Source organism: Nannospalax galili, unplaced genomic scaffold, assembly GCF_000622305.1.
Source record: "Nannospalax galili isolate Female #2095 unplaced genomic scaffold, S.galili_v1.0 scaffold339, whole genome shotgun sequence".
NCBI classification, from domain to species: Eukaryota; Metazoa; Chordata; class Mammalia; order Rodentia; family Spalacidae; genus Nannospalax; species Nannospalax galili.
The window spans coordinates 1,504,456-1,531,646 of NW_008344185.1; the positions used below are offsets into that span (position 1 = coordinate 1,504,456).

The window sequence follows — 27,191 nt, forward strand, 5'->3', positions numbered from 1 at the left end:
CCCAGGAACCTGGTTTGCACAGGACAAGAGAGATGGGCTGGTGGCACAAGCTCAGTGAGGTGGGAGAATGTTGTTTGCTAGGACTAGTGAGGTGAGACCTATGGGCACCCAGGGAGCCAAAAGAAGTTTGGAGATTCTGCCAGGCAGGAAAAAAAAGAAGAAGAGAGAGCTTGGGATCCTCAGCATAGCTGGCAGGATGTACAGAGGGTATAACGACCTGGAGAGTCCTGGTCACCTGTGGCTCTTTTCCTTAACTATCACACCCCCCCCCATCTCTATTCATTCTCCACACCCAATACCCTCAGTTTGTTGTTTGTTTTGATGGTGGTGGTGGTGGTGGTGGTGTGTCTGTGTGTGTTGTTTAGGGGTTTTGTTTTATTTCTGCTTTTTGAGACAGGCTCTCACTTTGCCTCCCTTGCTAGTGTAGATCTTGGTGTACAAACCAAGCTGGCTCCAGGCTTGCAGCAGTCGTCCTGCCTCTGCCTCCTGAGTTCCAGGATTACAGCTGTGCAGCACAACTGGCCATACTCAGATTAAACAGTGAAGTAGGTCCAATCTTTTTCTTTTAATATTTTATTTATTATTTTTATTCTACGTGTATGAGTGTTTTGTCCACATGTATGTGAGTGTACCCATGTCGTGCAATGCCACAGATGTCAGAAGACAGCTTCGGTTTCCCCTGGAACTGGAGTTAAGGACGGTTTGTAGCCGCCATGTGGGTGCTGGGAATCGAACCCGGGTCCTCTACAAGAGCAGTCAGTGCTCTTAACTGCTGAGCCATCTCTCCATCCCCAGGAAGTAGGTCAAATCTTAAAAGAGAAGTACAGAATCACAGTAAAATGCTACCATGGCTTTATTATCTGAATGGCCAAAGTGCAGATGCATTGATACTCATCTGCATCTGTTTCCTGAAAGCTCTTCCCAATGCAAGAGTTATGTTTTCAGCCTCACTTGAAGCCACACAGCTCCTGTTCACACATGATCAATCTGTGGCGAAGCAAGCATGCCCAGCCTTGAGGGACACAGAACATTTCCTGTTGCTGCAATGGCACAGAACTCTCTGGTTCGCATATTTTGATTTCCATTTCAAAGTCTAGGCCTCAGAACAGCTCACACATATATTGAAATTGGGCAGGACAAGATCCCTTGCCTAAAAATGAAATTGGTAGTATTTAAGTATCCAGCTTCCCCTGAGTGAGCTGGGGGCCTCTGTTGATTCAGCTTTTGCCCTCTCCTGAGTTCCCTTCTTTGCCTCTGCATCATTCTCTACAGTGTGTGGAAGGTGCCTTACCCAGGACTGCCTACACAGAGTTCCATACAGAGGAAAAGATTTGGCCTCTGGGCTCTTCCAACATGTACTAGGGCTGTTTGTGCTCCTGGACAAATTCTCTACCTACTGACCCCAGTGTCCAATATCCTTTGCTAGACTCCATTCTTCCAGACCCCTACAGTAAGAGTGCAAGACACCAACACCTCCACATATTTGGTTATGGATAGGCATTATTGATAATTAACATTTACATGATAATTATCAAAAACAAAATCAAGCACACAGCAGTAAACAGCTGATTATCAGAGGAAAGGGACAAGCTATCCCTCAGATGTCTCAGGTGACATGTAAATCAGTGCAGCCTTTTGGGGGTGCCTTCTGGAGTACATCAAGCAAGATGTGACAATAACCATAAAACTTATACCCAGCAATTCAGTTTTGGAAATAATCCCAAGTAGACAGGATGAAGGTGAGAAAAGAAAATTTGGTACAAAGATGTTTATTGAAGTAACTCTCTATACTAGGAAGATATTCCAAACAAGCCTATTGACTAGGGCTTGGCAGACCACAACAGGCAGGCGTGTGGCAGTTCAGAATGACTGTTAAAAATGGTATAATATCACCATGAATGACATTCTTGCTGAGTTTTATGTACGGAATGAAAGTAAGGGGAGAAGGCAATAGATTGAATGTATAACTTGTAAATAGATAAAAACATGAGGCGGGGGGAGCACATGCTAGAGCTACTTACTGATCCAAGCCACACTCAGGTAAATGCTATGGGCCTGAAAAGCAGAAGGAGTCAGGAGTCAGGCTGGGTTTTTCAACCTCAGCACTTGTCTGGGGACCTGTACTCCTCCGCTGTGAGTCTGTCTGTGCATTGTAGGATGAGCGCAGCAATGCGGGCCACTGTCCACTAGATGCCAGCAGCACTCTCCCAGCCGTGATAGCCAAAGCCTCCCCAGGCATTGCTAATGTCACGTGTGACGCTGGAGGTGGAGCTAAATCACCCTGGTTGAGAACCGCCAGTCCAAGTGATAGAGAGCCACCAACTCTCCACCGCAGGTATTGTCAGGAGCCAGGAAGAGATAAGGGCTGAGGGAGCCTGCATCTGTGCTCTTCTAAAGGACGCAGATGTTCAGCTAGAAATCCAGAATGGTATCCTGATTTTGTTTTGGTGTTGGGGCGGGGGGAGTATGCACGTGTGTGTGTGTGTGTGTGTGTGTGTGTGTGTGTGTGTGTGTGTGTGTGCTCATGCATGTGCCTGGAGCCCACAGGAGGACGCCAACATCCTCCTCTGTCATTCTGCCTTACTGCCTTGAGACAGGGTTTCTCACTGAACCTGGAGTAGACTGGAGGCTAGCAAGCCCCAGCAATCCTCCTGTCCCCAGCCCCCACAGCCCTGGGGCTACAAGGCGCATGGCTACACCCAGCTTTTTAAGTACCGATTTGAACTAACGTGCTCATGCTGGCTCAGCAATCACTCTTACCCACTGACATCTCCCAGCCCCTTAACTTTTTAAAAATGTTTTTCTAATTTAGCAGCCAATTCAAAGTTAAAACAATGCTGTCCAATGAGCAAATGTCCACAAACCTTCTGCAAAGGACCAGGTGGGAAATACTGAAGGCTTTGCAGGAGTAAGTCTGTCACAGTTACTCAATGTGTTTTGTGGGAGGAGCAACCACAGATGGTATGTAAATGATAGGTGTGACTCAGCTCCTCATTAAGTTTCATTTATGGGCCCTGAAGTTTGAATTTCATATACCTTCCACATTACGAAATAGTATTCCTTCATTGATTTTTATGTTCAGCCATTTAAAAATGCCAGTATGATTATTAGCTCATAGCCCTGCACAAACCACACCACGATTGGATTGAGAGAGGCAGTCTGAGACCCCTACTCTGCAGCCATTAACCATACTAAGAGCTTGATGGAAAGCCGATGGCATAGAGCCAGTGCCTGGGCACAGGCTGCAAGCTTAGGAGGAGGAGCTGCAGAGGGAGCAGAGGGATCCACACTGGGATTCCTTTCCCTTCTCTCCTTTTGCCTGCTTCCTGCAGACCCCTGCAGGGTTCCTTATCACAATGTGCCTCTCCTGGGACAGAAGGAAAGCATTGCTCTTGTTTTTGTTGTTATTTAACAACAAATTGGTTTCTCCATTCTTTTAAATTTTTCTTTCATTGTAAATGAAAGGCCATTAATGGCACTAATCTAGCCTTGGCATGGTTCCCAGGGCCCCTGGAAAGCTCTTTGAATGGAATTTCATCAGTTCTCAATGACTGCTGACTTAATGACTCTCCTGTGAGTCCTCCCAACACCTCTTTTCTTTGACAGCAAACAAAACACATGGATAGCCTTCTCCACCAGCAGAAGCAGGCCAGGGAACTGGGAATGGGGACATTTGGTGACTTGATCCAGGCAAGGAAGTCTTCATGGCCCCTAAGCCTGTGTCCTGTGAGTCACGCTGCAGAGCTCAGCATGAAAGGAAAAACCAACTGTCCCTGGAGCTGGCTCCTCTGAGACCACCTCAGACAACACAGGCCCTGCAATGTCCCTTCCCAACAAAGGCAATAGAGAAAATAGCACAAGGAAGCTACGAGAAGAGGAGAGGTAAAAAGAAACAAGAGTTGGAAGGATGAGCCATTCAGGGAGCTTGTAAAAGGGAAGACAGGAGGCAGGATGGAAAGCCAGAAAGGGGAAGAGGAAGTGAAACTGAGGACGGGCAGGAAAGGAGCAGCAAACGGCAACCTAAGATGCTGCCAGCATCAATGACTAAGCGGGGCTGGTAGAGGGCAGCATCTTCAGCTCCAGTGCCCGCTCTGGGGAGCCATCTGTCCCCCTCCCACCCTGGCCACCAAGTTCTTGGATTCTAGGTTCCAAAGCCTCCTCCAAGGAGCAAGAAAAAAGGTTATGAGAGTGACATCTTGTTCCAAGAGTCCATGTCCCTAATGCCTAGCCTCACCTTGGCCTTCCTGGTTCCCTGATTTATCAGCAGTCATTGTGTGTAAACAAGGGAGAAAGAACAGGGTATGGAGGAGGCTAAAGCCACTTGAAACATAATGAAGACTTGCATTTAGATGGAATGAGGAGGGAGAGGGGCACTGGGGAGTAGCCAAGTCTTCCTGGACCCACAGTAGGATGCAACCAAGAAAAGTGGCAGGTGAGCCAACAGGGCGAGTGGAGCTACAGGCACATGCATGAGACCAGTTGGCAAAATCCTTTCTGGACAAATAAGTGACCTCAGAGGACTCCACTCACCAGCCCAGCCTTAAAGATGCTGAATATCCTTAATCAGTCCCAGGGAGGACTGAGAAGGTCAAGTCCTGACAATGACCGAGTTCCAAACCAGCAGGGACTCAGAAACCACAAAATTGGGCTGCCATTATATCAGAATATCAAGGTCTTGGGCTAGCAATTAATGTTACTCATATGAAAGTTTAAATGATGTTCCTACACACCTGAACTGGTGGTTTATGAAATGTATGTCTGAAGTCCAACATTGTCTACTCAAACTCCTAGAAAAAAATACCACCAGGCTTCCTCGCTATAAATGCTAGATTCATGGCACCTCTGGCCACTCACTCTTTGCCTTGCCTACCCTGATCTCACCAGGTTCCCAGTAACCTCCCCTGCTGCTCCCAGCCACAGTTCCCCAGGCCTGGGCAAACAAATCCTGTGGCCATCATTTTTGCCAAAGGCTCAACTAAATTGTCACAAGCTCTGTGTCTAGCAAGGGAACAGAGGTCCTTATGAGGCAGCAGTGAACTTGCTAAGTTCTACATGCTCAGTGTGGCTGAGAACAGGCCTTTTAACAGTCTGCTCAGTAAGAATTCCTGGGTTCCACACCATTGTTGAGGGTCAGTGTCCCTACACAAAAGCCACCATAATGTTTGGTGTCTTCTGCTTTCAGGTATGGGTATAAGACAGAAGGGCAGGAGAGCTGGGAAATGCCTACAGACTGGGACAGACCGGCTTTCTAGCCCAGGGTCCATTCCCAGTGTCCTACTGAAGCCCGCTCTCATTTTTTACTTTACTAGCCGTCAATATACAATAAACTGGGGGTGAAGAAGTAGGTAGAGTGCTTACCTAGCATGAATAAGACCCTGGGTTCAATCCTCAGTACCACAAAAGAAAAAGAAAGAAAATGAGTTGGGGTTGAAGAGTCCCCAGAGGGGCAGTGCTGTAGACCCTTGAGATGAGCAAGGGCTATGAGAAGCCTCAGCACACCATTAGGAATTCCACTCTACTTCCCAGCCCCTGTGTGAAGGAGAATAAGGGTTCAGGGAAAAAGGGGGGAGTGGTTGAGTCCTAGTCCCCATCAGAGAGCCAAGGACCAACCAAACAACTGTCCTCCTGGAACTCTGAGAGTAGAGACCAAGATCCAATTCCAGGGGAAGATCAGATGTGTCCACCTCAGGAGTCCTTGAGGCTCAGAACATGGGTCCTTCCTTTCATCATCATTTCAAAGAGCCTCAGTGAGAGCTTGTTACCCAATCAAAAGAAAATAAATTACTTTTTCCCTATAAAGCACTCAGGCTTACCACTACTCCTTCTTCCTAGCACAAGCCCACATCTGTGTCACCAAGTCCAGTGCAGCTCAGCTCAGGGCAGAATGAGTGTGGAGGGGCCAACGAAGCACTTCTGGAAGTCTCCGGTATCTTCCCTAGGCAAGGGATTCATTCAGTCTGCAAGGGTATCACATCATGATGGCACTTGGCTTTGTCTCTTGGTGTGCATTGTCATGCACAAGAAATTCTCTGGTTGTCACTGAATTTTTCAAATATGGATTTGGAACTCCTTCAGAGAGATAATCTAGTCCTAAACTTTGGCCAGAAGAAAGAAGTTGCTCATTGGCTTGTGAGTATATCTCTTCCACCATTTCCAGACATTGGTTATTGGAATCTCTGGAAGTAATCTCAGTGATGACCAGGGGCTCCTCCAAACTTTTCCCTGGGGAACAGGGAGGCCTAGATGGGGAGGTCACATACTCATTTGCTTCTCCTCCCAAAATGTTTTCCTGACCTTTTGCAACTTCCTCTGTGGAAATGACTTCCAGAAAATTCTCAAAGTTCACCACTAACTTGTCAATGAGGTCAGCAGGGACAGAACATACTTTTAGGATCCTGTCGTCTGTGTTGCCAGAGTCATCGACTTCCTCCTTATTTGACTTATCCTAGAAAAGAAAAAGGGATACCCCAGCAGTCACTTAAGGAGTACAGATGATATAGTCAGATCATTACAGTGGGGATACCAAAGCCCCACCTTTCACCACAGACCCTACATCCCTGCCTTGTCCAGATGGTGGTAAGTCATCTCCTCAAGAGCTTGGTAGCAGTACTGCATTTCCTGAAAAACAACACCTCATATTCTGTTGTTCTTCCCGAGAACTTAGTTTATTTTCCACACCATGTTCACAAAACCTCATATGAGATGAGAGCTCTTAGACATGGCAAAATCACAACCATAAAGGCAGCTCTGCCAACACCATCAGAAAAACAAAGGTGGTCTCTGGGTGGGGCAGGGTCTTTGTCCTCTTTGTCTCCCTGGGACCTGGCCTAGTGCCTGGAACAGTACATGATTAATCAGTGTGTGCTGTAGAGGACTGACCTACAGATTATGCAAAGAGCATTTCCATCACCAGATAGCACTGCCTATGAATTCATTGGCTCTCAAGTAGCTTTTAATAACCAGGAAAGTGAAAAAGCTAATATAAGACTGATATGAGAAAGGAGGGGACAAAAATAAAGTCCATTATTACAAGAGTGCTTGTGCGTTTTTTTAAAGCCTTCTGAGTTGAAAAAGGACTAATATTTAAAAATCCTGCATCAGGGAAAACTGGAAACAGACGTAATAATAAGGATTTAAGGGTTATATTTGCCTGGGCTTATTCAACTTAAGGGAACAATTATAACTTGGAAACTTCTCAAGTTTCTTATTTTAAAATTTGTGAAAAAAGAAGATTTCTACTTGAAAGCAATACACCAGGAGACCCCAGATTTGCCTCTAACTCTCACCATCTAAGAAACACAATTTGAAGCAACAGCCTTTTCCTTTCAGCTTCCATTTCCCTACCTTCCCTCTGAGTGATCGTAAGATTCATTTGCTCTTTGCTGCTTTTTCAATGGCCTCATAGCTGACAGGCAGACCTTCTCCCTCCCTGATCATAAGTCAAGTCAGTGAAGGTGGCCCAGAGTCTTTCTCCATGGCATCCTTTCCAGGGTCAGTTCCATGCTGGGAACACCTCAAGCTCTGGTGAAGCCCTTTCCTCTAATCCAGGGTACAAAGTCAAAGTAATCTAAGAAAGCTGATTCCATCTGCTATGCCAGCTATTCCTTGGGTCTTTTTGACTTTCATTTCTTTCTCTGCGAAGCCCAAGAAAGGCTCCCCCAATTCCCAACCACCTGGTCTACCTCCCTCAGACAGCCTGCAAACAATTCCCCAGCAGGGTGTACCTTGATGTCATCTCCGCGCCATGTGGCTAAACTACTTTCAGCAGGATTGGGAACATCAGGACAACACAGGTGAGTCAACCGGCTAATAAGAGGTGAGATAAGATTTTAAAAGAAGAGGTGAGTTCAGGACATGTTTCACATGCTCTGTGTGCTGAGCAGAAAAGGTGAGGTTTGCAAAAGGGAATTGCAGGGTTCCCTATTCAACAAAAGGAAGCTCTTGGCCTCTTGACAGACAGGAAAAGTGAGGTAGTTATCTATGGGACATCATGGGAGGAGACATTGCCCCTCCCTTTCCCTCTCCATCACCCCTGCATCTTTTATTCATGGCCCTAATGCTGGAAGCTGCTCCATCACAGTCACTCTAGTGAAATTTCTTCCTGCAGCACGAGCATCACTAGAAGCATGTCAGAATGCAGATTTCCAAACAATATCCCAGAACTCTGAGTCAGAAACCATCAGGGTAGACCTGATTCTGACACATGCCACAGATTGAGGATGATTACTTAAGAGCGTGATATACAAGAATTTGTGCTGTGTAGCATATTGTTGCTGATTGAGGTTGACATTAGCTCAGTCACTAATGCAGCATAGCTGCTTGGCAGAGAAGGCCCACAGGGTCCAGTATAGAGAGCTCTACCAGGGAGGAAGCACTGAGGTACCATGAGGTTCACTGTGGAAAGGAATACAAGATGAAGACAGGCTTCCTTCCCCACAATAGCAAGAGCAGGCAGGACAAATGAGTCTGCAGCCAGTCTTCTAACTCTGCAGCACAAACAAGGAACAGATTTGTGCTCTCATGCAACTAGCTAAATCCTAGTTCCAGGGGTTCACAGCCCCCTCCCTGCTCTGCTTCCTTCTATTGTCAGGGGTCTCTAGACACTGAGAGAAAGGGCCTTCTCTCCACCCTAGGCTTAGATGGTAAATTTAACAGACAGAACTTATGGGGCACCTGGCACTCCTTGGCTTCAGAATGATCTAGACTTGGTGTATAGGTCTATGCAGATGGAAGTCCTCTTGTTTCTCAGAATTTTGATGAACCACATGGTGTGGCCTTTACTAATCTTACTATGGACCAAACTGAATGAACGAATGAATGAACACCCCCTCTCTCAGGGTAGAGTACCTTCTTTTACCAAGTGCCCATGATGCCTTCCACCTCTTACTATCCCTGACTCTTAGGCGTTTGCTGTTATCTATAAACTCACTCTGGTTTTTTGAGAGCAGAGGTCACTGTAAAGATGATAAGCAGAAGAAGCCCTCCTCCAACCAGAGAAGTTATGAAGATGATCTCAGCGACACCTTTAGGGGAAAGAGAGCAACATGGTGTTATCAGCTGAATTCCCCACTTCCTTAGCAAAAATCAAAGATCAACTTTTTCTCTGGTTGCTTCAGAAACATTTATTAACTTTCTTTCACTTGCATTTAAGTCCCTTCAACTAAAATGAAACCCACCTAACTGACCTCTCTCTACTAATATGATAAACATGGATATATTTTTCTTTTGTATTAGCATATTAAGTGTATAGAATAATGGGTTTCAATATGAAAGTTTCAAATTGCATTATTTATTTTTATGTTATGCACAGGAGTCTTTTGCCTACATGTGTGTATGTGCACAATGTGCATGGCTGGTGCTTGTGAAGGCCAGAAGAGGCATCAGATCCCCTGGAACTGGAGTTACAGATGGTTGTAAGCCACCATGTGGCTGCTGGGAACCAAAACTGGGTCCTCTGCAAGAGCAGTATGTGCTCTTAACTGAGCACATCTCTGATGCTGAGACATCTCTCTAGTTGTGACATTTTCAGATTTTAGACATTATATATTGACAGATGGTATGTTCATCAGACCATCTTCCAACTTCATTCATTTAGTGACTACTTACTGACCATCTTCCATTAGCCAAACATCATTCTGAGAAATAAAACAAACAAATGAGCAAGAAGTATAAGATCCTTATTCACATGTACCTTCTACTGGGATAGAAGGACTCAGACAATAAAACTGTGATGGTTAATCTTGTCATTCTGACTGGACTGAGAGAAGCCTAGAGAATAGTAAAACATGCTTCCCTGTGTGTCTGTGAGGGTGTTTTCAGAGAAGACTGGCATGGGAGAACAACTTTGGAGGAAGACCCACCCTGAATGTGGGCAGCATCATCCAATAGGCTGGAACCCAGATAGAGTAAAGGTAGAAAAAGAGAAGGCCAGGCAGTGCCCACAAGCTCCATTCTTCCTGGGCGAGTCACTGATTGCTGGGGCCAGTGGATATCAGACTTCAGCTTAGCCATCCCATGGACTCACTCTGGAAACTCTCTGGAGACCTTCCAGGCCTCCAGCTTTAGACTAAGACTGCACCATTAACCCCCACCCTTGCTGTAAGGATTCTAACTTCTTAGGCTGAACAGCTACCAGGTTCTTTGCCTCTGCAACATAAGACAGTCACTGTTGGACAACCTAGCCTCCAACTGTGTAAGCCATATATACTAGTTCTGTTCTTCTAGAGAATCCAATACAGTAACATAAGATTATTTCAAGTGGGGGTGGGGGATAAGGTGGAAGGGGGTTAGCAACTTTATTTTTTCTTTATGTATAACTTATTTAATTTTTGAGATAGGGTCTCACTGTGCATCCCAGACTTGCCTGGAACTCACTATGTAGCCCAATCTACCCTTAAACTTTAATCTTCCTGCTTCTGCCTCCTGAGTGCTGGGATTGGCATGTGCCACCACCCTATAGTTGATCTTAATGAGAAAGAGCCTGCCCTGTAGAATTATGGAGAAAATCATTCAAGGAAAGTGGGAAAGCTTTGAAGAGGGAACATAGAGGCAGAAAATGACAGGAAATGAGGTAAGGGGCAGACAATGAAGGCCACTGAAGGCCATGGACAGGAGCCTTTATTTTGTTTAAAATATAAGGGCAGTGACTGGTAAGCTCAACAAGGAATCTAGAACTTCAAGCCAAAGCTGCTATGTGAGAATGGATTGTAGAAGATCCAAGATAGAAGGAGAGTGGTCTGTAATATAGAAACCAAGGAAGAGACATTCTAAGCTCCAAGGCAGGGTCTGTCCTTCAATTTGATCCCCAGAGAAAATTCCATGAACTGATACACTTGAGCTAGCGTTGTGAAAATAGTACATGATTTTTTAAAAAGCAATATTAAAAAGCATTCTAAGAAGGCATTGTTGGCTCACAGAACAGAATATTTTCTATATAAAGACACATGTTCTGCTCATAGTTTCCAGAAACATAGAGTATTTATTATTTGGTTTAAATACCAAAAGGCTTTTGATAATACTTCAAGATTTTTTTGGCTTGTACTAGTTATTGCAAAACTTGGCAATGTTTCTTCATTTTTAATCTGAAAATTTGTTCAGTCCTTAAAATACTTTTCATGTGGCCTTAAAATCAAATCTGTGTCATTCAAGGACTTAGAAAATGTACTCCTGTTTCTCCCATTCTTCTTGCTTCTCATTTCATCTGTCTCTTTTTTTCACAACTCCTCCACTTTCCTCTTAAATATCTTCCTTAACCAGCCACCATATAAAACTATTATATTTTACATTATTTGTTATATTTATTAAATTCCTTCTGCTCCCATTTTTTAAAATGTAAAAGTATGTTGAACATATATATCCTATTACTCAAAAGTTCCACAGATAATAGCATTAAGTCCTTCTTGTGTGTCAATGGTCCTTGATCAACCAAGGTTTTCCTTCCAAGGCCCTATTGCACAATAACTTGGGACATATAGAAACTGATGAGTTTGAGCTTGGGATAGCCCTTGTCATGGGAGCTAGTTTGGAGCTGAGACTGAAGTAGATGCTAAATTGATTGCTCTCCCTTATGGTTATTTAAGGCTACCCATGGGGAAGGAGCAAAATGACCCGTCTTTCTAACCTCAGCCCTAAGCCTGCTGTTCCTCTGTCACTCCTCGTCACTCACCTTCCAGGGAGGGGAGGGAGCCAGACAGAGGATAGCTCTGCACTTTCAGCTACCTTCCATTAGTTTCCCTTCACCTTGACAAATGGCATTTACAGCTTAATGTATATTCCAAAAAGAGGCTTGAAGAGAGTACTCACTGATCGACAATGTCTTAAAGTTTATCACGGTCCCATTGAAACCCCCAGCTCTGGTGCTGGCCATGACCCAAACAGTGTATGAGGTCTTTCGTGTCAGAGACTCCAAGTCACACTGCAAGATGCTAGAGTTGACTGTCTTGGCTAAAGGAAAAAAAAAGAAGCTAATTGAAAGTGCACACTAGCAGCACCCCAAGAGCACTGGACCCTGTCCTTCCAGCTGACCATCTCTCACTTCTGCTTAAAATAAGCCTATCGAGATGGACCAAAGACCCAAATATAAACGCTAAAACTACAAAACCCTTTAAAAACGACATTAATCATAATGACTTTGCCTTTCAAATATTTTCTTAAATACAATACCAAAAGCACAAACAACATAATTTTAAAAATAGATTAAACTGAATTTCTGACAATAAACAGCTTTTGTTCATCAAAAGACGATATTGAGACTAAAACAACTGAACACAAAATTGGAGAAAATACAGGCAAATCATATACTTGATAAAGAGTATACCCAAATTATAAAGAACTCATAACCCAAAAACACAAAAAGAAATCATATATTTGATAAAGAGTATACCCAAATTATAAAGAACTCATAACCCAAAAACACAAAAAGAATCCTATGTTAAAGTGAATGAAGAAGCCGGGCGTGGTGGTGCACGCCTTTAATTCCAGCACTCAGGAGGCAGAGGCAGGTGGATCTCTGTGAGTTCAAGGCCAGCCTGGTCTACATAGTGAGTTCCAGGACAGCTGAGACTACAGGGAGACCCTGTCTCAAAAAGACCAAAGGAAAAAAAAAAAAGATGAAGAAATTAAGATATTTCTCCAAAGAAGACATTAAAATGGTTAACTACTACATGAAGAGGAAAAAAACTCGTGTGATACCACTTAGAAAACTACATACATGATTTTGTTTATTTACTTTCTTTTCACAGTGAACGCAAAGCCTCATGCATGCTATGTAAGTGCTTGACACTGTGCTGCCTCCTAAGTTCTGATTATATCTTTAAAATATCCTGAGCGGGCAACCTACAAAGACACACAGCAGTCTGGTGACAACCAGTGGCTATGGGAAGAGGGGAAGGAAGAATTTCTATTTGGGGAGGGAACAGAAAGTTCTGGAAATAAGGAGAGGTGATCATTGCACAATATGGTCAACACTCTTAAGACCACTGAACTGCACACCTTCAAATGTTTAGAGGGTTAAATTTTACATTATACATACTATACCATAAGAAAACAAAAATTTACCCTAAATCAGAGTCCAAGCATAGTTCAGAACTTAGGATTTCAGAGAACAGTAAGGACTTAAGAAAAAAGTACCTCTGGCAGTAGGTAATAAAACTCATGAGGTAAAGAGCTCTACACTGAGGCAGCAAGTATGCTCAAACATCTATGTCCCCCACACTATCCCATTCTTTTTTTTGAGACAGGGTCTTGCTATAAATCCCTGGCTGGCCTAGAACTCATAATACAGGCCAGGCTGGCTTTGAATTCACAGAGATCCATGTGCCTCTGCCTCCCAGCTGCTGGAATTAAAGGCAAAGGCATGTACCACCATGCTGGGCCAGTACTAGCCCATTCTTTAAGCTGGGCAGATCCCTCCCAGATACAGTCAGAGAGCTTCGTTGGGGGTGGGTCCTCTCATTCAGTGACTGACCAGGAGAAATTACATCAACTCCTCTCATTCTCTGCAGGACTCTTGGCTATGTCACTTCAGTCTCTTTAAACTCATAGTGCTCTTGACTCTATTTTCAAAGAGGCACAAAAAAGCTAAGTATTCATATAAGGCTGCAGGTTACAGCCATGTAATTTACCCTGTGACAGGTCTATCCTCATCATCTATGGGGAGTTGGGTTGGTCCCACATGGCCATGATCATACTTACAGAATTCCTTTCCTCCTTCAGCTTGGTAAAATATGGTGTAGTTGTTGATAAAGCCATTTCTACTACTCTTGGGAATCTCTTTCCATGTGACCGTGACTGTCTTCACACCAATGTTCTTCACCTTGGTCACCTTGGGACCTTCTGATGGAGCTTTAGAGGACAGGGAGATAAATGACGAATGCTGAATCACACACCAAATGATCAGTGCCCCCACCCAGACTCTCTGTCAGCACTCAAACAGAAACCACAATGCTGAAGGTGGAATGCAGGGGACTGGATGAGGAACTGATGAGTCAACTTGTTTGTAGAAATTGTTTTTTGCAGTCAGGCATCTTAAAAGGCATATCAAAGTACTTTCTTATAGACCTCTCACTCCAGTTGGCACCTAGCTTTCATGCCTATCTGTTATCATTTGAAGACTAACTTCCCTGGTTCACCTTTGCATAACAGGAGATAATTTCCAGCATTGAATCTGTGTGCTGGATAGCTTTAGTGTCAACTTGACACACCTGGGTTGAGGGAGCCTCAATCAGGGAATTGCCTCTATTGGACTGTCCTGTGGCCATGACTGAAGGGCATCTTCTTGATGAGTGATGTGGGAGGGCCCAGCCCACTGTGGGTAGTGCCACCCCTGGGCAGGTGGGCCTGTGTTGCATAAGAAAGCAGGCTGAGCAGGAGCCAGGGGAGCAAGCCAGTAAGCAGCGTTCCTCCATGGCCTATGTTCCAGCTCCTGCCTCCAGGTTCCTGCCCTGAGTTCCTACCTTGGGCTCCCTGATGAACTGTGACCTGGGAGATGTAAGCTGAATAAACCCTTTCCACCCTAAGTTGGTATTGGTCAGAATATTTTGTCACAGCAATGAAGAAACAGACTAAGACAATCTGGAAGATGTTAACTTCCAAAAAGATAAAGTCTGAATAACGTACCAGTAAGGCTTTGTTTATGGCTTCATAAGAATTATTTGGGAGGCTGAGAAGACAGCTCAGTTGGTAAAGTGCTTGCAATGTTTGTAATCCCAGCGCTAGACAGATGGAGAAAAGCAGATCCCTAAGGCTTACTGGCCAGCCGGCCAGCCTGGCCTAACAGGCAAGTCCCAGGTCCCAGTGAGAAACTGTTTCAAGGGATAAACAAGGCAGACTGGAATGATGAGTAACATCATTGACTTCTGGCCTTCACACATGTGCAGGAACACACACACAAACACACACACGTGTGAGAGAGAGAGAGAGAGAGAGAGAGAGAGAGAGAGTCATTTTTAACATACGTATGACCCTTTGAAGGCTCCCTGAATGGGTATTAATTAAATGTTGATTTTTTGTTACAGCTGTATTTGCAGTTTCTTTGTGACTTTGGGCAACTTAGTTTCACCTCTGTGAATCTCAATTTCTCATTTATAAAATGAGAGGACTGGACTTGAACTTTCCTATCTACCCACTTTTGAAATTTAGTGCCCCTATGACCTGGCCTCAGTTGCATCAAGTATACACAGCTGAAGGTGACGTGGAGATAAAGGTGCAGTAGAAATGAGGCTGAAGAGAACCATGAATGGGCCACACTCCCAGCCTGTCTCCGTGTTGTCTTTCCCTTCCCCGAGGCTGGTCCATACATACCTTTCTCTTTGGCATAAGCTTGGATGGAATATGGCTCTCCCACTTGGTCTCCCAAAATTGGATACACAGATATGTTATAGCATGAGAAAGGTTTTAATTTATCTGAAAGAGAGAGAGAGAGAGAGAGAGAGAGAGAGAGAGAGAGAGAGAGTTCTGTCTCTTTGACTAGTTCCTAAGAAGTATGCATTGTGGAGGGGTAGAAAGAATGATGGACTGAGTTGTGACTTTAGACATGTAGAATTATTTTTCTATTCTCTAATGTCTACTCTTGTTCTAAAATGTTCTAATTAACTCTCAGAATTAAACTCTGGACACTTTAATTAAAATAGAGAGCCATCCATGAAGAGAAAAAAAATCCAGTCCTTCCTCCACCATTGATTTATCATATGATTTGAGAACATAGAGAATAAAATGTAATCCTGACAACAGTATGTCACCCTGGAGAACTCAAGTATCATTCATTCTAGATCTCTATCTACCTGAATCCCTTAAGGCTTTTTTGTTTGTTTTTGCTTTGTTTTTGTTTTTGTTTTTTGGAGACAGAAGTCTCACTATGTAGCCCAGGCTAGCCTCAAATTCAAGAACCTCGTCCTGCCTTAGTCTCCTGAGAACTGGGATTATATGTCACCATGCCTCACTAGTATATTTCTTAATACAGTTGCCATGAGCACTGGGAAACAGTTGGGGTGATGAGATTAAAAGGGAAAAGCCTCATTCATGGCTCACAAAGGGAAGGGACTTTAAGTGAAAGTTATCTGTGGGAAGGGGCCTCCCTCTCAAATATGCAGCTAGAATAGAAGGGACTATCCTAGGTAGGACAAATGGGACCCAGACTCTGGCATCATACCCGGGATGATCGAGATATCTGGAAGGACTCTCTGATGGTGGATGTTAAGATTATGTTTCTGTCTTCTGGACATGACAGGACCAATGCACTCCTAAACTCACTGCAACTGTGGTTGCCTCCATGAGGCTTGCACAGGATCAAGCCAGTCAACATTCCAGCATGAAGTGGGGAGGCGTTCACCAGCTCCTAGCCCTACCTGAGGAGCTACCAACAGGTGATGGCTGCTAGGGGAGAGAGAGTCGTTTTTCTTTAAGGCTGTGGCCCTTGGTAGATCAACCGTAATCCAGTAGATGGCCCCACTCCTACGTGTATATGGGCAGCACTAATTGGACTCGGTGAGTTATTTAAAAAGAAAGGAAAAAAAAAGGGGGAGCATGAAGTTGGGAGGGTAAGGGAAGGTGGAGTAGATCTGGGAGGGGTTGTGGGAGAAGTGGGAAGTGAATAGGATAAAAATACATTCTATGCATGTATGAATCTTCAAAGAATCAATAAAAACATTGTATTTTTAAAAGATTACGCTTCTTTTTCACCTGAACACAGGCCTTCTGTGCCAGCTTTGCCTGGGAAACGCCACTAAACATGACAGTTCACCGAACTTCTCAAGCGCTGTCCTCACATTTCCAGCTTGGAAATCAAAGTCAAGGATTTAACAGCTGATTTAAATGAAACAAATCCTGCATGGAGGCTGCAGGTTCTGTGCCAGCTACCTTGCTTAATGGTCCAGTTCATGGCCTGAGACACGGGTTCCCAGGAGAGGGAAGGGAACTCTGACTCGGAATCCAGGAGCCACTCGACCACCCAGGTGTTCACCTTGGGAGCAGAGCTCTGCCACTCCACCAGCAGCAGGTCCTCAGCAAGACGGGCCTGCATGCCCTCGATGCACCGGAAGGCTGAAAGGAGAGGAAAGACTGCTTCACAGCTACTCAACCCACCCAAATGATCAGCTACACTGGTGCCTAGTCATTGCCAAATTGTGAAATGTCAACGTTTAGGATCTCCACTGCAGCCTTCCCTGAAAGTGTGGCTTTCACCCTCTGACTACAGACCCCTCTTTTTTCCTTACCTAATAATTTTGATGATTAAATGTCTTCTTAATCTGATTTTACCTTCCCCAAATCAACCTGTTTCCAGAAACAGAGAGCTACTGACTAAAAGGATGCAAATTCTGTGTGTATTTCATATATATTATTTATGGGGCTGGAGAGATGGCTCAGTGGTTAAGAGCACTGACTGCTCTTGCAGAGGACCCGGGTTCAATTCCCAGCACCCACATAGCAGCTACGAACCATCCTTAACTCCAGTTCCAGGGGAATCCGAAGCCCTCTTCTGACCTCTGCGGCATTGCATGACACGGGTACACTCACATACATGCAGGCAATACACTCATACACATAAAATTAAAATAATAAATATTTTTTTAAAAGAGCAGCCAGTGCTCCTTAACCACTCAGCCATCTCTCCCAGCCCCTTCCTGTGTATTTCTGCAAGTCAAAAAAAAAAAAAAATCCCCCAGCAGGAGTGTGTGTCTAAGAGTCTCAATATTGATTAAGCCTCGGCTTATGGGTTCTTTTCTCAAACTGGGTATTTATGAGACTCTCTACCTGCTACTCCTACCAGAGACAAGGCCAGGGAATTCCTCAGCCTAAAAAGGCTCTGGGAAAGCACAGCTAAGGCTTGAAGAACAGGTGAAGCTGAAGGGGCAGAGCCAGTGCAGAGATCACAGAGCCTAGACATCATTCCCACCTTACCCCAGAGCTCCTGCTGCTGCTTCCCTGCCTTCCCCTGCTCACAGCTATTATGAAATCATACCCACAATGCTACAGAATACAATGCTATATAGGAATGGGAACACTGCAGATAAAATGTGGATGGTGGGCCCTGTAGTCAATGTGACCTGATGTCCTTATAGGAAAAGGGGGTTATAAAAGAGGGGCTGGAGCTGGTTCAGTCAGTAAATTGCTTGCCACACAAGCATGAGGATCTGACTTTCATTTCCCACACCCACATAGAAAGCTGGATTCAGAGCTATAGAGATGGGTCAATGGTTAAGACCACTGGCTGCTCTTTCAGAGGATCTGGTTCGGTTCCCAGCACCCATATGGTGGCTAACAACCATCTTTAACTCCAGTTCCAGGAAAAACAATGCCATCTTCTGACCTCTGTGGGCATTATACACACAGATGCACTTATATACATACGTATGTACGTACGTTCATACAAGCAAAACACCCCTACACATAAAATAAAAATTTTAAATTTTAAATAAAAAAATCTGGATTCAGCAGTGTGTTCCCATAATCCCGGTACTGGATAGGAGAGTTTCTGAAGCTTGTTGGCAGGCCAAATTGGCGAGCTCCAGGTTTATTTCAAGATACTGTCCCAGAGAATAAGGTAGTGAGCAATTGAGGCACCTCTGGGGCCTCCACATGTGTGCACACATTCACATGCATATACACACATAAATACATACACAGAAGGGGGGGAGACAGGGAAGGAAGGAAGGAAGAAAAGAAGGAAGGAAGGAAAGAACAAAAGAACAAAAGGGAGATTTGGACACAGAAACAGGCACAAGAAGCTGATCATATGGAAAGGGTTGGAAAGATGGAGATACTGGAACTTCCTAAGCCATGGCTTCAGGCTACTAGAAGCAAGGGAAGGAAAAGAAGGACGCTCCTCTAGAGATTCTGGAGGGAGCAAAGCCCAGTACAAACTTGCTTTTTGTGTCTCTAGCCTCCAAAACTATGGGGCAATGAATTTCTGTTGTTTTAAGCCACTCAGTTTGTGGTACTTTGTGACAGCATCCTCAGGATAACGCTTGGCCTCTTCCCCTGCCTGGCCTGGGACTTCTCTGGTCTCCCTGGAGGTATTTTCTTAATAAGTGACTTGTGCACAAATCCTGCCCTGAAGATGGGTGAGCACTCATTCCAAACCTTATATGCCTCCTCCTCACCAACCCTGGAGCTCAGAGGAAGAAGTAAGTTGGGTCTAAAGTTCCAAGGATGCAATAGAGGAATCACAAGGGGTATGGCTCACAAAGGCAGGGGTCAACCATGCAAAAGGAAGGGCCTGGCCTCATTAAAGAGTATTCAAAGAGAAGTTTCTAAATCTGTCTACTAAGACAAATTGCTAGCTCCTTCCATCCTTCAACAAGAACTTCTTGAGTGCTCCCTCTCAACATAAAACATCCTCAAGAGTGAGATAAAAAGCATTTAATCCTTGAAATAGGGGAAGGACCTCAACTGTAAACACCATCAATATCTTGTGGCAGACATGAAGCAGCCACATGGGTCTAGCAAATACCACTCTCAGGAGCTACTTCCCCTTTGCCAGCTCAGGCTCCACCCGAACTTCCTTCGCTCCGGTGCCTTGGGTCCACTCATCACATGAGTGGCTATGTTTTCTCATGCCCTGCCTCAGACCACTCCATGGTTGTCCATTAACTAAGGACTCATAAAACCCAGAAAGCTGAAGTAGAAGCAACCTTCTTTTGAAGAGGAGAATATGGATCCCATAGAGGCAAATAACCAGTCAGCTCATCCAGCATCTGTGACAAGAATTTCAAGTCATCTTACTAATACTAATTTTAAGATAAATACATTATGCCAATTTGGTTCCTGCAGACTCAGACTAGAATCACATTGGATAAATCTTGCATAATTGCTAAATTTTCCTGTATCTCCCATCTTCTAAAAAATAGATCTAGGGCTGAAGAGATGACTGAGCAGTTAAAAGCACTTACTCTTCTTGTAGAAGACCAGGGTTCAGTTCCCAGTACCCACTTGACAGATCAAAACTGCCTGTAACTCCAGTTTCTGGGTATCCAATGTCCTCTTCTGGCTTCCATAGGTACTATATACATGAGGTACACTTACATACATGCAGACAAAACACTCATACACAAGAGCAGAGTGTGGGGATGCATGCCTTTAATCCCAGCACTTGGAAGGCAGAGACAGGTGGATCTCTGTGAGTTCGAGGCCAGCCTGGTCTACATAGAGAGTTTCAGGCCAGCTGGGGCTATAGGGAGGGAGACCCTTAAAAAAAAGCAAAACAAACAAATGAAAAACTAAAAAAGATAGAATTATTAAGTTCAATAGAGAAAAACCAGGAAGTAGAGGCACGAGAATCAGAAGCTGCAGGTACAGACAGAACAGAATTCTATTAGTTGCAATTCTTGAACAAAAATCTAAGAAGTAGGGTGCTGAGGAGATGGTTCGGTGGGTAAAGTGCTTTCTCCACAAGCATAAGGTCCTCAGTTTGGATCCTGGAATCCACAAAAAAATCCAGGCATGGTATTGCATGCCTGTAATCACAGCCCTGGGAACAGACAGGAAGACCCTGGGGCCTTGCTTGCCAGGCAGTTTAGTCAATCAGTGAGCTTCAGGTTCAGTGAGAGACCCTGTCTCAAAAAATTAGTGGAAAATGATAAAGGAAAGGACCCAATGTTAGCCTTTGGCCTCCACATCTGCATGCATGGGAACATTGCACACACACAGTCACACAGGCACTATCCAAGAAGGCAATCTATTCTAAAACATACAAAATAAGAGATTGTCTGGGTTCAGTAAGATGTTCAAACAACTTCATCAAAAGTCTAAGTGCCAGGCAGAGTGGCTAATGTCAGTAATTCCAGTACTCAGGAGGCTGAAGCAGAAGAATTTCCCATAAATTGGAGGCCAGGCTAAGCTACAGAGTTAGAGACTTTGTCTCAAAAGAGGAAAAAGTATAGTAACTTATTGGCAAGTACAAATATAAGCATTTTCCTAACTTGGCAGTCAAATGGGAGGGGGAAAGGGAGGAAACATGGAAGCAAATGCTCAGCCATTGTGGAGATGTGGTCAGCAACAGCTGGGGAGAGAGTTCAGGAGAGGAACTGGTTTTTGAGGACAAAGGTCTCAAATATGACTATTTTATACGGCTCAGTCCTGCTCTCAGACACTTGAACCATAACAGATGTAAGCAGCACGCAAAGCTGCTAGGCTCTGACTTTGTTCTGTGTGACTCATGAAGTCTAATTCTTAGCAGAGGCCTTGTTCTAAGGGAACTTTATTTCAGGGGGTTTGTTAGGTATCATCAGATTCTGTTTAACCTACCACTAAAAAGTCCAGGATCCTTCTCTCTTCATTTTGATTCAATGGAAACAACTACCCCAAGGACAAGTCCTACTCCTTGATCAACAAGATAGGACTGGATACTCAAGGAAGAGGCACTTACTGTTCTCCTGAACAGCTGGGATTCTCAGAATGGCCTTTGGAGAGGTCCCAAGAGAATTGTAAGAAGTCACAAACACCCAGTGTGTCTCGCCTGTTAGAAGCAGTTCACAATGCTGGTTAGTGCTGTTGATGACCTCTGTGAGGTTAGTGTTGTTTTCTGGAAAGTAACTAATGTTGTAGCCAAGTGTTTTCTCCAAGATTGGGGCTCCTCTTGCTTTCTGTATTCAAAGAAAACAAATTTGATTTTATTTTCTATTTTTATTTTCTTGTGGTCTTTTTGAGACAGGGTCTCCCTTGTAGCCCCAGCAGGTCTGGAACTTACTATGTAGACCAGGCTGGCCTTGAACTCACAGAGATCTGCCTACCTCTGCTTCCCAAGTGCTGGGACTAAAGGCATGTGCACCATGCCTGGCCAAAGAAAAAAAATATTGCCAATACCAGAAAAAGAAAGGGAGCAAGACAGTGATAAATGGTGGGAATGTAATGTTAGCTATAAGATGCTAAGCTACAATCAGGTGACTACCTTTCCAACATGACTGACACTGACTGTGTGGTGATATTACCCTCCCAGTGCCAGAAGAAAAGATCTTCTAACTAGTACCTTGGTGTCAACTCTTAACACATGTCCAGTTTCATGGGGCCAAAAAGTAGACTGTCCAAGCCAATGTGAGCAAGCTACCTCACTTTCTTCTGCATGTTCCACTCCGTAATGCATGGGCAGAGGGATAAAAGTTAAAAATCCCAGGTATTTCCTCTAGGCCAATCTCAAGTCCAGTTGTTATCAAGGGTTGGCCAAGAACCTATGCCCTTGTCTTTAATTTTCCCCCTCTAAGGAGAGAGCCAGCTACCCTTGACAAGGCACCAGGCCAGACATCCAACTAAAAGGCCCAGAATTTTCAGGGCTTCCCTGCCTATCCTAAACCTTGGGTAAGGAGTTTAAAGTGGAACCCCACAGGTTCTGAGCCAAATTCTCTATTTTCAGCCTTGAACTTGGACCCATTAACCAAAAATTCTTAGGAGTAAGGATGTTGACTATTTCTTAGGAATTACAGGGCTTCCAAGTATTCAACTTTTGTTACTGATTACAAACATAGATGAATCAGAATGACTGGATGTGTGGTTGGACAGGGTTTTAAGCCACTTTAACCCACTGCCACCCCAGTTTATGAATTTACTGACCATAGCAACAAAGGATCAACTAGACTCTCTCTAATGATAAGGTCTTTCTATCTGTCAACACAGCACATTCTCTTTTTAAAATAAGAGTTTTATTGATAGGAGATTCACATTTTACTAAATTTGCCAGGTTTTGTTTGTTGTTTTCAGTGCTGATAACTGAGCATGCAGCCTTGCCAATGGCAGATAAGCATTCTAGCCCCGAGTTACAACTCCCATCTATAAAAGTCACTATTTAAATGTGTATAGTTCAGTGATTTTTGGGAGCCCTAGAATCATATAACATTCACCACTATCAAATTATAGAGTCTTTTAGTGTGCACTTTGTTAAAGAACTCGAATCCTTAGAAAAACCCTTTCTGGGGCTGGAAAGATGGTTAAGAGCACTGGCTGCTCTTGCAGAGGACCCAGGTTCAATTCCTAGCACTCACATGGCAGCTAATAACCATCTATAAGTCCAGTTCCAGAGGATCCAACACCTTCTTCTAACCTCTGGCAGGCACTGCAGGACACAGGTGCACTTACACACATGCAGGCAATAAATACACTCATACACATAAAATAAAAATAATAACATTAAAAAAAGAGAACCCTCTCTTATAGAGGCAAAAGAAGACCAGTCCCTAGCATGGGGAAAAAGAGGGCAGGCAGGCAGGGAAGTCCATGCTACCTATTTCACAGGCTGCCCTACTTGACGACATCTGGGCATTATTGTTTACTTTCCTTGCCCCCAAAAGATGTCAACAGAGTCATCTCTTCCCACACTTCACTACATCTGAGATAGATTCTCAAAGATTTCCCAACATCACTGGCTTTCCTATGTCTGTGCCTCTGCAATCTGAGGGTGTCCCAAGGAGATGGGTAAAAGCAGAGAACGTGTCAAGCCTGTAGTAATAGGTTTGAGATGTCACTTAGCAAGTCAGGGTAATTTCTTCATGTTCAAAAGAATTTATGTTGCCTGAACTTTAATACATGTAAGATAGCAGACTGTTTCCTGAGATTTCTGCAGACATACTAAAGAGGGTTGGGTTTCTTTTTTTTTTTAATATTTTTTACTCTCTTTTTAACTGAATTATTGTGAATTTCATACAATATATTTTGATCATATTTAGATCCCCTCCCGTATCTGAACCCCTTTACTGCCCCCCAACTCAATTTCATGTACTCATATATATGTATGTATTGAGGCTTACAATCAGTAAGTGTGAGTCCATCCACTGGAGCCTGGTCAGCCTACCCAAAGTCTCAGCCTTAAACGAGACTGGCAGTTCTCTCTCTCAATGTTTTCTTCCCCTCAGTTCCTTAACTTCTCTTTTGTTTTCTGTGGCTTTTCTTTCTGCTTGACTTTTTCCATTTCCCGCTTACCTTCTTGCTCTCCTTTTCCGTTTCTTTCCCTCTTTCTTCCTTATTTCCTCTTCCTCCTCCTCCTCTTCTCCGTATCACCTAGCTGCCTTTTCCTTCCTCTATCCCAGGTTTCTACCCTAGAAAGGACCATGTGGCCGCTCTCCCACCTTTGTACCTTGCCCATCTGGTGCTCACAGGGATAGTGTCAGATGTTTTGGCACTATCAGATAACCTGACACCCCAGTCAGTGCTCCTTTTAGGTGTGAGGTGAGGCTGCAGAGTCTGACATTGTGTCCTAGGGAAGGTCAATAGCCATGGCTTCCTACAGAAGGCCACAGTGCCTCTTGGGCTTGCACTTTGTAACTGCCCCAAACATCAATGTTTCAGATCAAAGAGAGTGGCTTGTGTCTATAATGTGCATTCACACGACCTACAGGGTGACCTATGGAGAGGTTTGAGGCAACACAAAGCCACGTAGGAAGGGAAATTCAGGAGGTAAGTATCAAGAATCAGAGTGTTTATAGAGAGGAAGAGACCAAATGTTTTTAAAGCAGGGGAGGGATAACCCAAAGGAGGTTCCTACCTTCCACAGCAACAGCACTTTCCTCTTTCCCTCTGTATCTGCCGGTCTCAGGACTCGCCACAGCTCCAGGCCATATGGGGCTGAAAAGAACAAGAGGAAGATGCTCAAGCCAGACAGGAGGCGGTTCAGCAGGGCACGGATATGCAGCTGGGAGCCCTGCTTAGAAAATGCTCTTGGGAAGGAAATACATAAGGAAGCCAATGAGCAGAGAGGAGGAAGTCAGCCTGCAAAGTTCAACAAAGTCTTCGTTTTGTGGTTGAAGAATTAGCATCAACCGTATTTAAAAGTAAAACTGTTATTGGTCTGATGACTCAATGCAGGTTTAAAAAACGCTTTCCATTGTAATATAGCTGGTCACCTAAATCTGGATGAAAATGTGATCATCACATGTACTCTGAGATTTAACATCTATGTGCTGGGAATGATACATTCAACTCATAAGGAGGTATATAAATTTATACCATGTCTGCATACTTATAAAATACAAGAAAAAAATTTTAAATGAAAGGAACAGGGAAATAATCCTCATTAGGTCCCTCCCTGGGTGTCATATTTCCTGCTGATCTTACAAGCAGAAAAGGTAAGAAGTTACATTGCCAGCTATGCTAGTCTTGCATCTAATCCCAAGACTCAGGAAACTAAGGCAGGAATGAAAAATGAAAACAGGGTGAAGTTATAGCCTGGGTATAATCCTTAGTGCCACACAAAAAGCCATGTTGAGTTGTATATTTCTTAAGGAAGACCTAATAAGAAACACAGAAATGCATATAGAGAGACAACCACTTTCTGGCTATGGACACTGAATTCAGAAATAGAATTTATCATGTGGACAAAGCAGAAGGTAAAGATTAATGTCTGCAATCCTTGGTGAATAAAATCATAAAAGTATCACATGTTTCTCGTGGTTGTCTATAAAACATAAGGGCAAAAATTCTGACTCCACTTTTTCCAGCAAACACCATACTCTAAGACAGTGGGGTCCAAGTGTACAGGATACTAATGATCTGGCCACGGAGGAATAAGATGTATAAACATAAAGAATTTACATTTCACTTGTTCTCTCACAGATGTTTCAAGCACCAGGTGGATCACTAGTGAGCTACAGTTAAATGTTCGGATACACCCCTGAACTGTCCAAGTGCTGAGCTATCAACTGAAGAATGACCCACACATCTCTGTCAGGAGAGGGAAGCAGAGAGCTCCAAACCATTCAGGAGGCAGTAACCTGCCATTTGGAGAAGGGAGGAAATGTCATTAACTGAGGGAGTTGTGTGGATAAATACTATAACTAGAACTACAAGGAATAGAACCCACCTTGAAGGCCAAGATCTAAAAGACAGTCTTCAAGGAACTTCTTAACTTCAAGTGGTTGGTTAGCTTAAAGAAAAATTACTCAACTCCAACTACATATAACCTTATAATATAGAAAAATATACCAAGGGATGATTAAGTGAATAACTTGTTTTGCCATTGACAGAGGGTCATATTTCTACAATTATTCTTGCAAAAGCCAAAGTATGGATAACACAGCATAGCTGTTAGGTCCAGGGTCTCCCAATGAGATCTATCATCAGTTAGTTTAAACTTCTTATTAGGAGATTAGAACTATTTAGACTTCACATCACAATTGCACTGAGGTGTTTTAAAAGCTCTTCTGGGATTTCTCAAGTTTCCCAGCAGTCTTCACTGAGTCAGAAGACAGAACAGCCAGTACTCAACTTTCTTAGACAGGAATCAGTTGGTTCATTTCAGCCTGTCTCCAAGCCAGCAAGATACAGACAGGAAAAGTTCTTCTCAAAGACAGCCTGAGCTCAGGGCTGCAATGTAGCCCACACCCTTGGAGGGATTCCTGCTTGTCTCTGACTCACACAGTCACCCTGTTCCAGTCATGCAGAAAGCCAACTCAAGGATAATAATATTGAAAGTAAGCAAAAGAAATTCTAAAGACATTATTATAATCCAATACTAATATCAAATGTAGACCGTAATAGCCTGATTATTGAAGAATCAATCGTTTCAGGCATTTATGAGTGAAACTCTCCTTAGATTTCTCTCATGGACAGACATTTAGTTTTATAGATGGTAATAATGATTTTAAATCACATTTTCTTCTTTCGTTGATATCATTATTTCCTGCAGCTATGACCCAGACTTCCAAATAGAGTTCCAAAAATGCAGCTTTAGTGTATTAGTCTTCTATAGTTATAGTCAACTTTCCACTGTCATGAGTTGATAATGAATTTTCAGTTTAATCAAGGGAGGGAAGTAATATCTTTGTGAGAAAAACAAAATTAAAGTTTACAAATTAGCTGAAATATCTATATATTGAAAGGTACCTATTATCAGTAACAACCTGACAGTCTGTTATATCGATATCTGTATTCCTTTAATCACCTGCAATCAGGGACACATAGTGGTACCATTGCTAATAACTAGCAATGACAACAGCCAACTTTCAGCAAGTACCACTACACTAAGATTTTTTACCTGCATGATCTCATTTCATCCCCACAGCCCTATAACTAGATATAACAATGTTATTCTCCCCATAGAGAAATTAAGCAACTGTACAGTAATACAAGCTTTTAAGTAATCCAGTCAGGATTTGAATCAAATTATATATGCATCATATAGTAAATAGATATTTAAATATTTAAGTTTGGGTAGATAGCCCTAAGAATCAATAAGTTGAAAGAAAAAAGAAAAAAAAATAATATTTCAATTTGAC

At 43.5% G+C, this 27,191-nt stretch overlaps 1 protein-coding gene across 1 annotated transcript in view; it reads right to left on the reverse strand.

Annotated features, from left to right (window-relative positions):
- Window positions 1–777: 777 nt before the first annotated feature.
- The window catches only part of Il31ra (interleukin 31 receptor A), a 55,960-nt gene continuing 29,546 nt past the window's right edge, over window positions 778–27,191 (reverse strand). The window contains exons 7-15 of the mRNA XM_029567065.1: window positions 24,464–24,543; window positions 21,362–21,578; window positions 16,855–17,037; window positions 15,301–15,402; window positions 13,693–13,842; window positions 11,803–11,943; window positions 8,930–9,023; window positions 7,725–7,806; window positions 778–6,445 (exon numbers count right to left, since the gene is read on the reverse strand). Coding sequence (XP_029422925.1) covers window positions 5,969–6,445; window positions 7,725–7,806; window positions 8,930–9,023; window positions 11,803–11,943; window positions 13,693–13,842; window positions 15,301–15,402; window positions 16,855–17,037; window positions 21,362–21,578; window positions 24,464–24,543 — 1,526 coding nt within the window. The 3' untranslated portion in view covers window positions 778–5,968. The remainder of the gene's footprint in view (window positions 6,446–7,724; window positions 7,807–8,929; window positions 9,024–11,802; window positions 11,944–13,692; window positions 13,843–15,300; window positions 15,403–16,854; window positions 17,038–21,361; window positions 21,579–24,463; window positions 24,544–27,191) is intronic.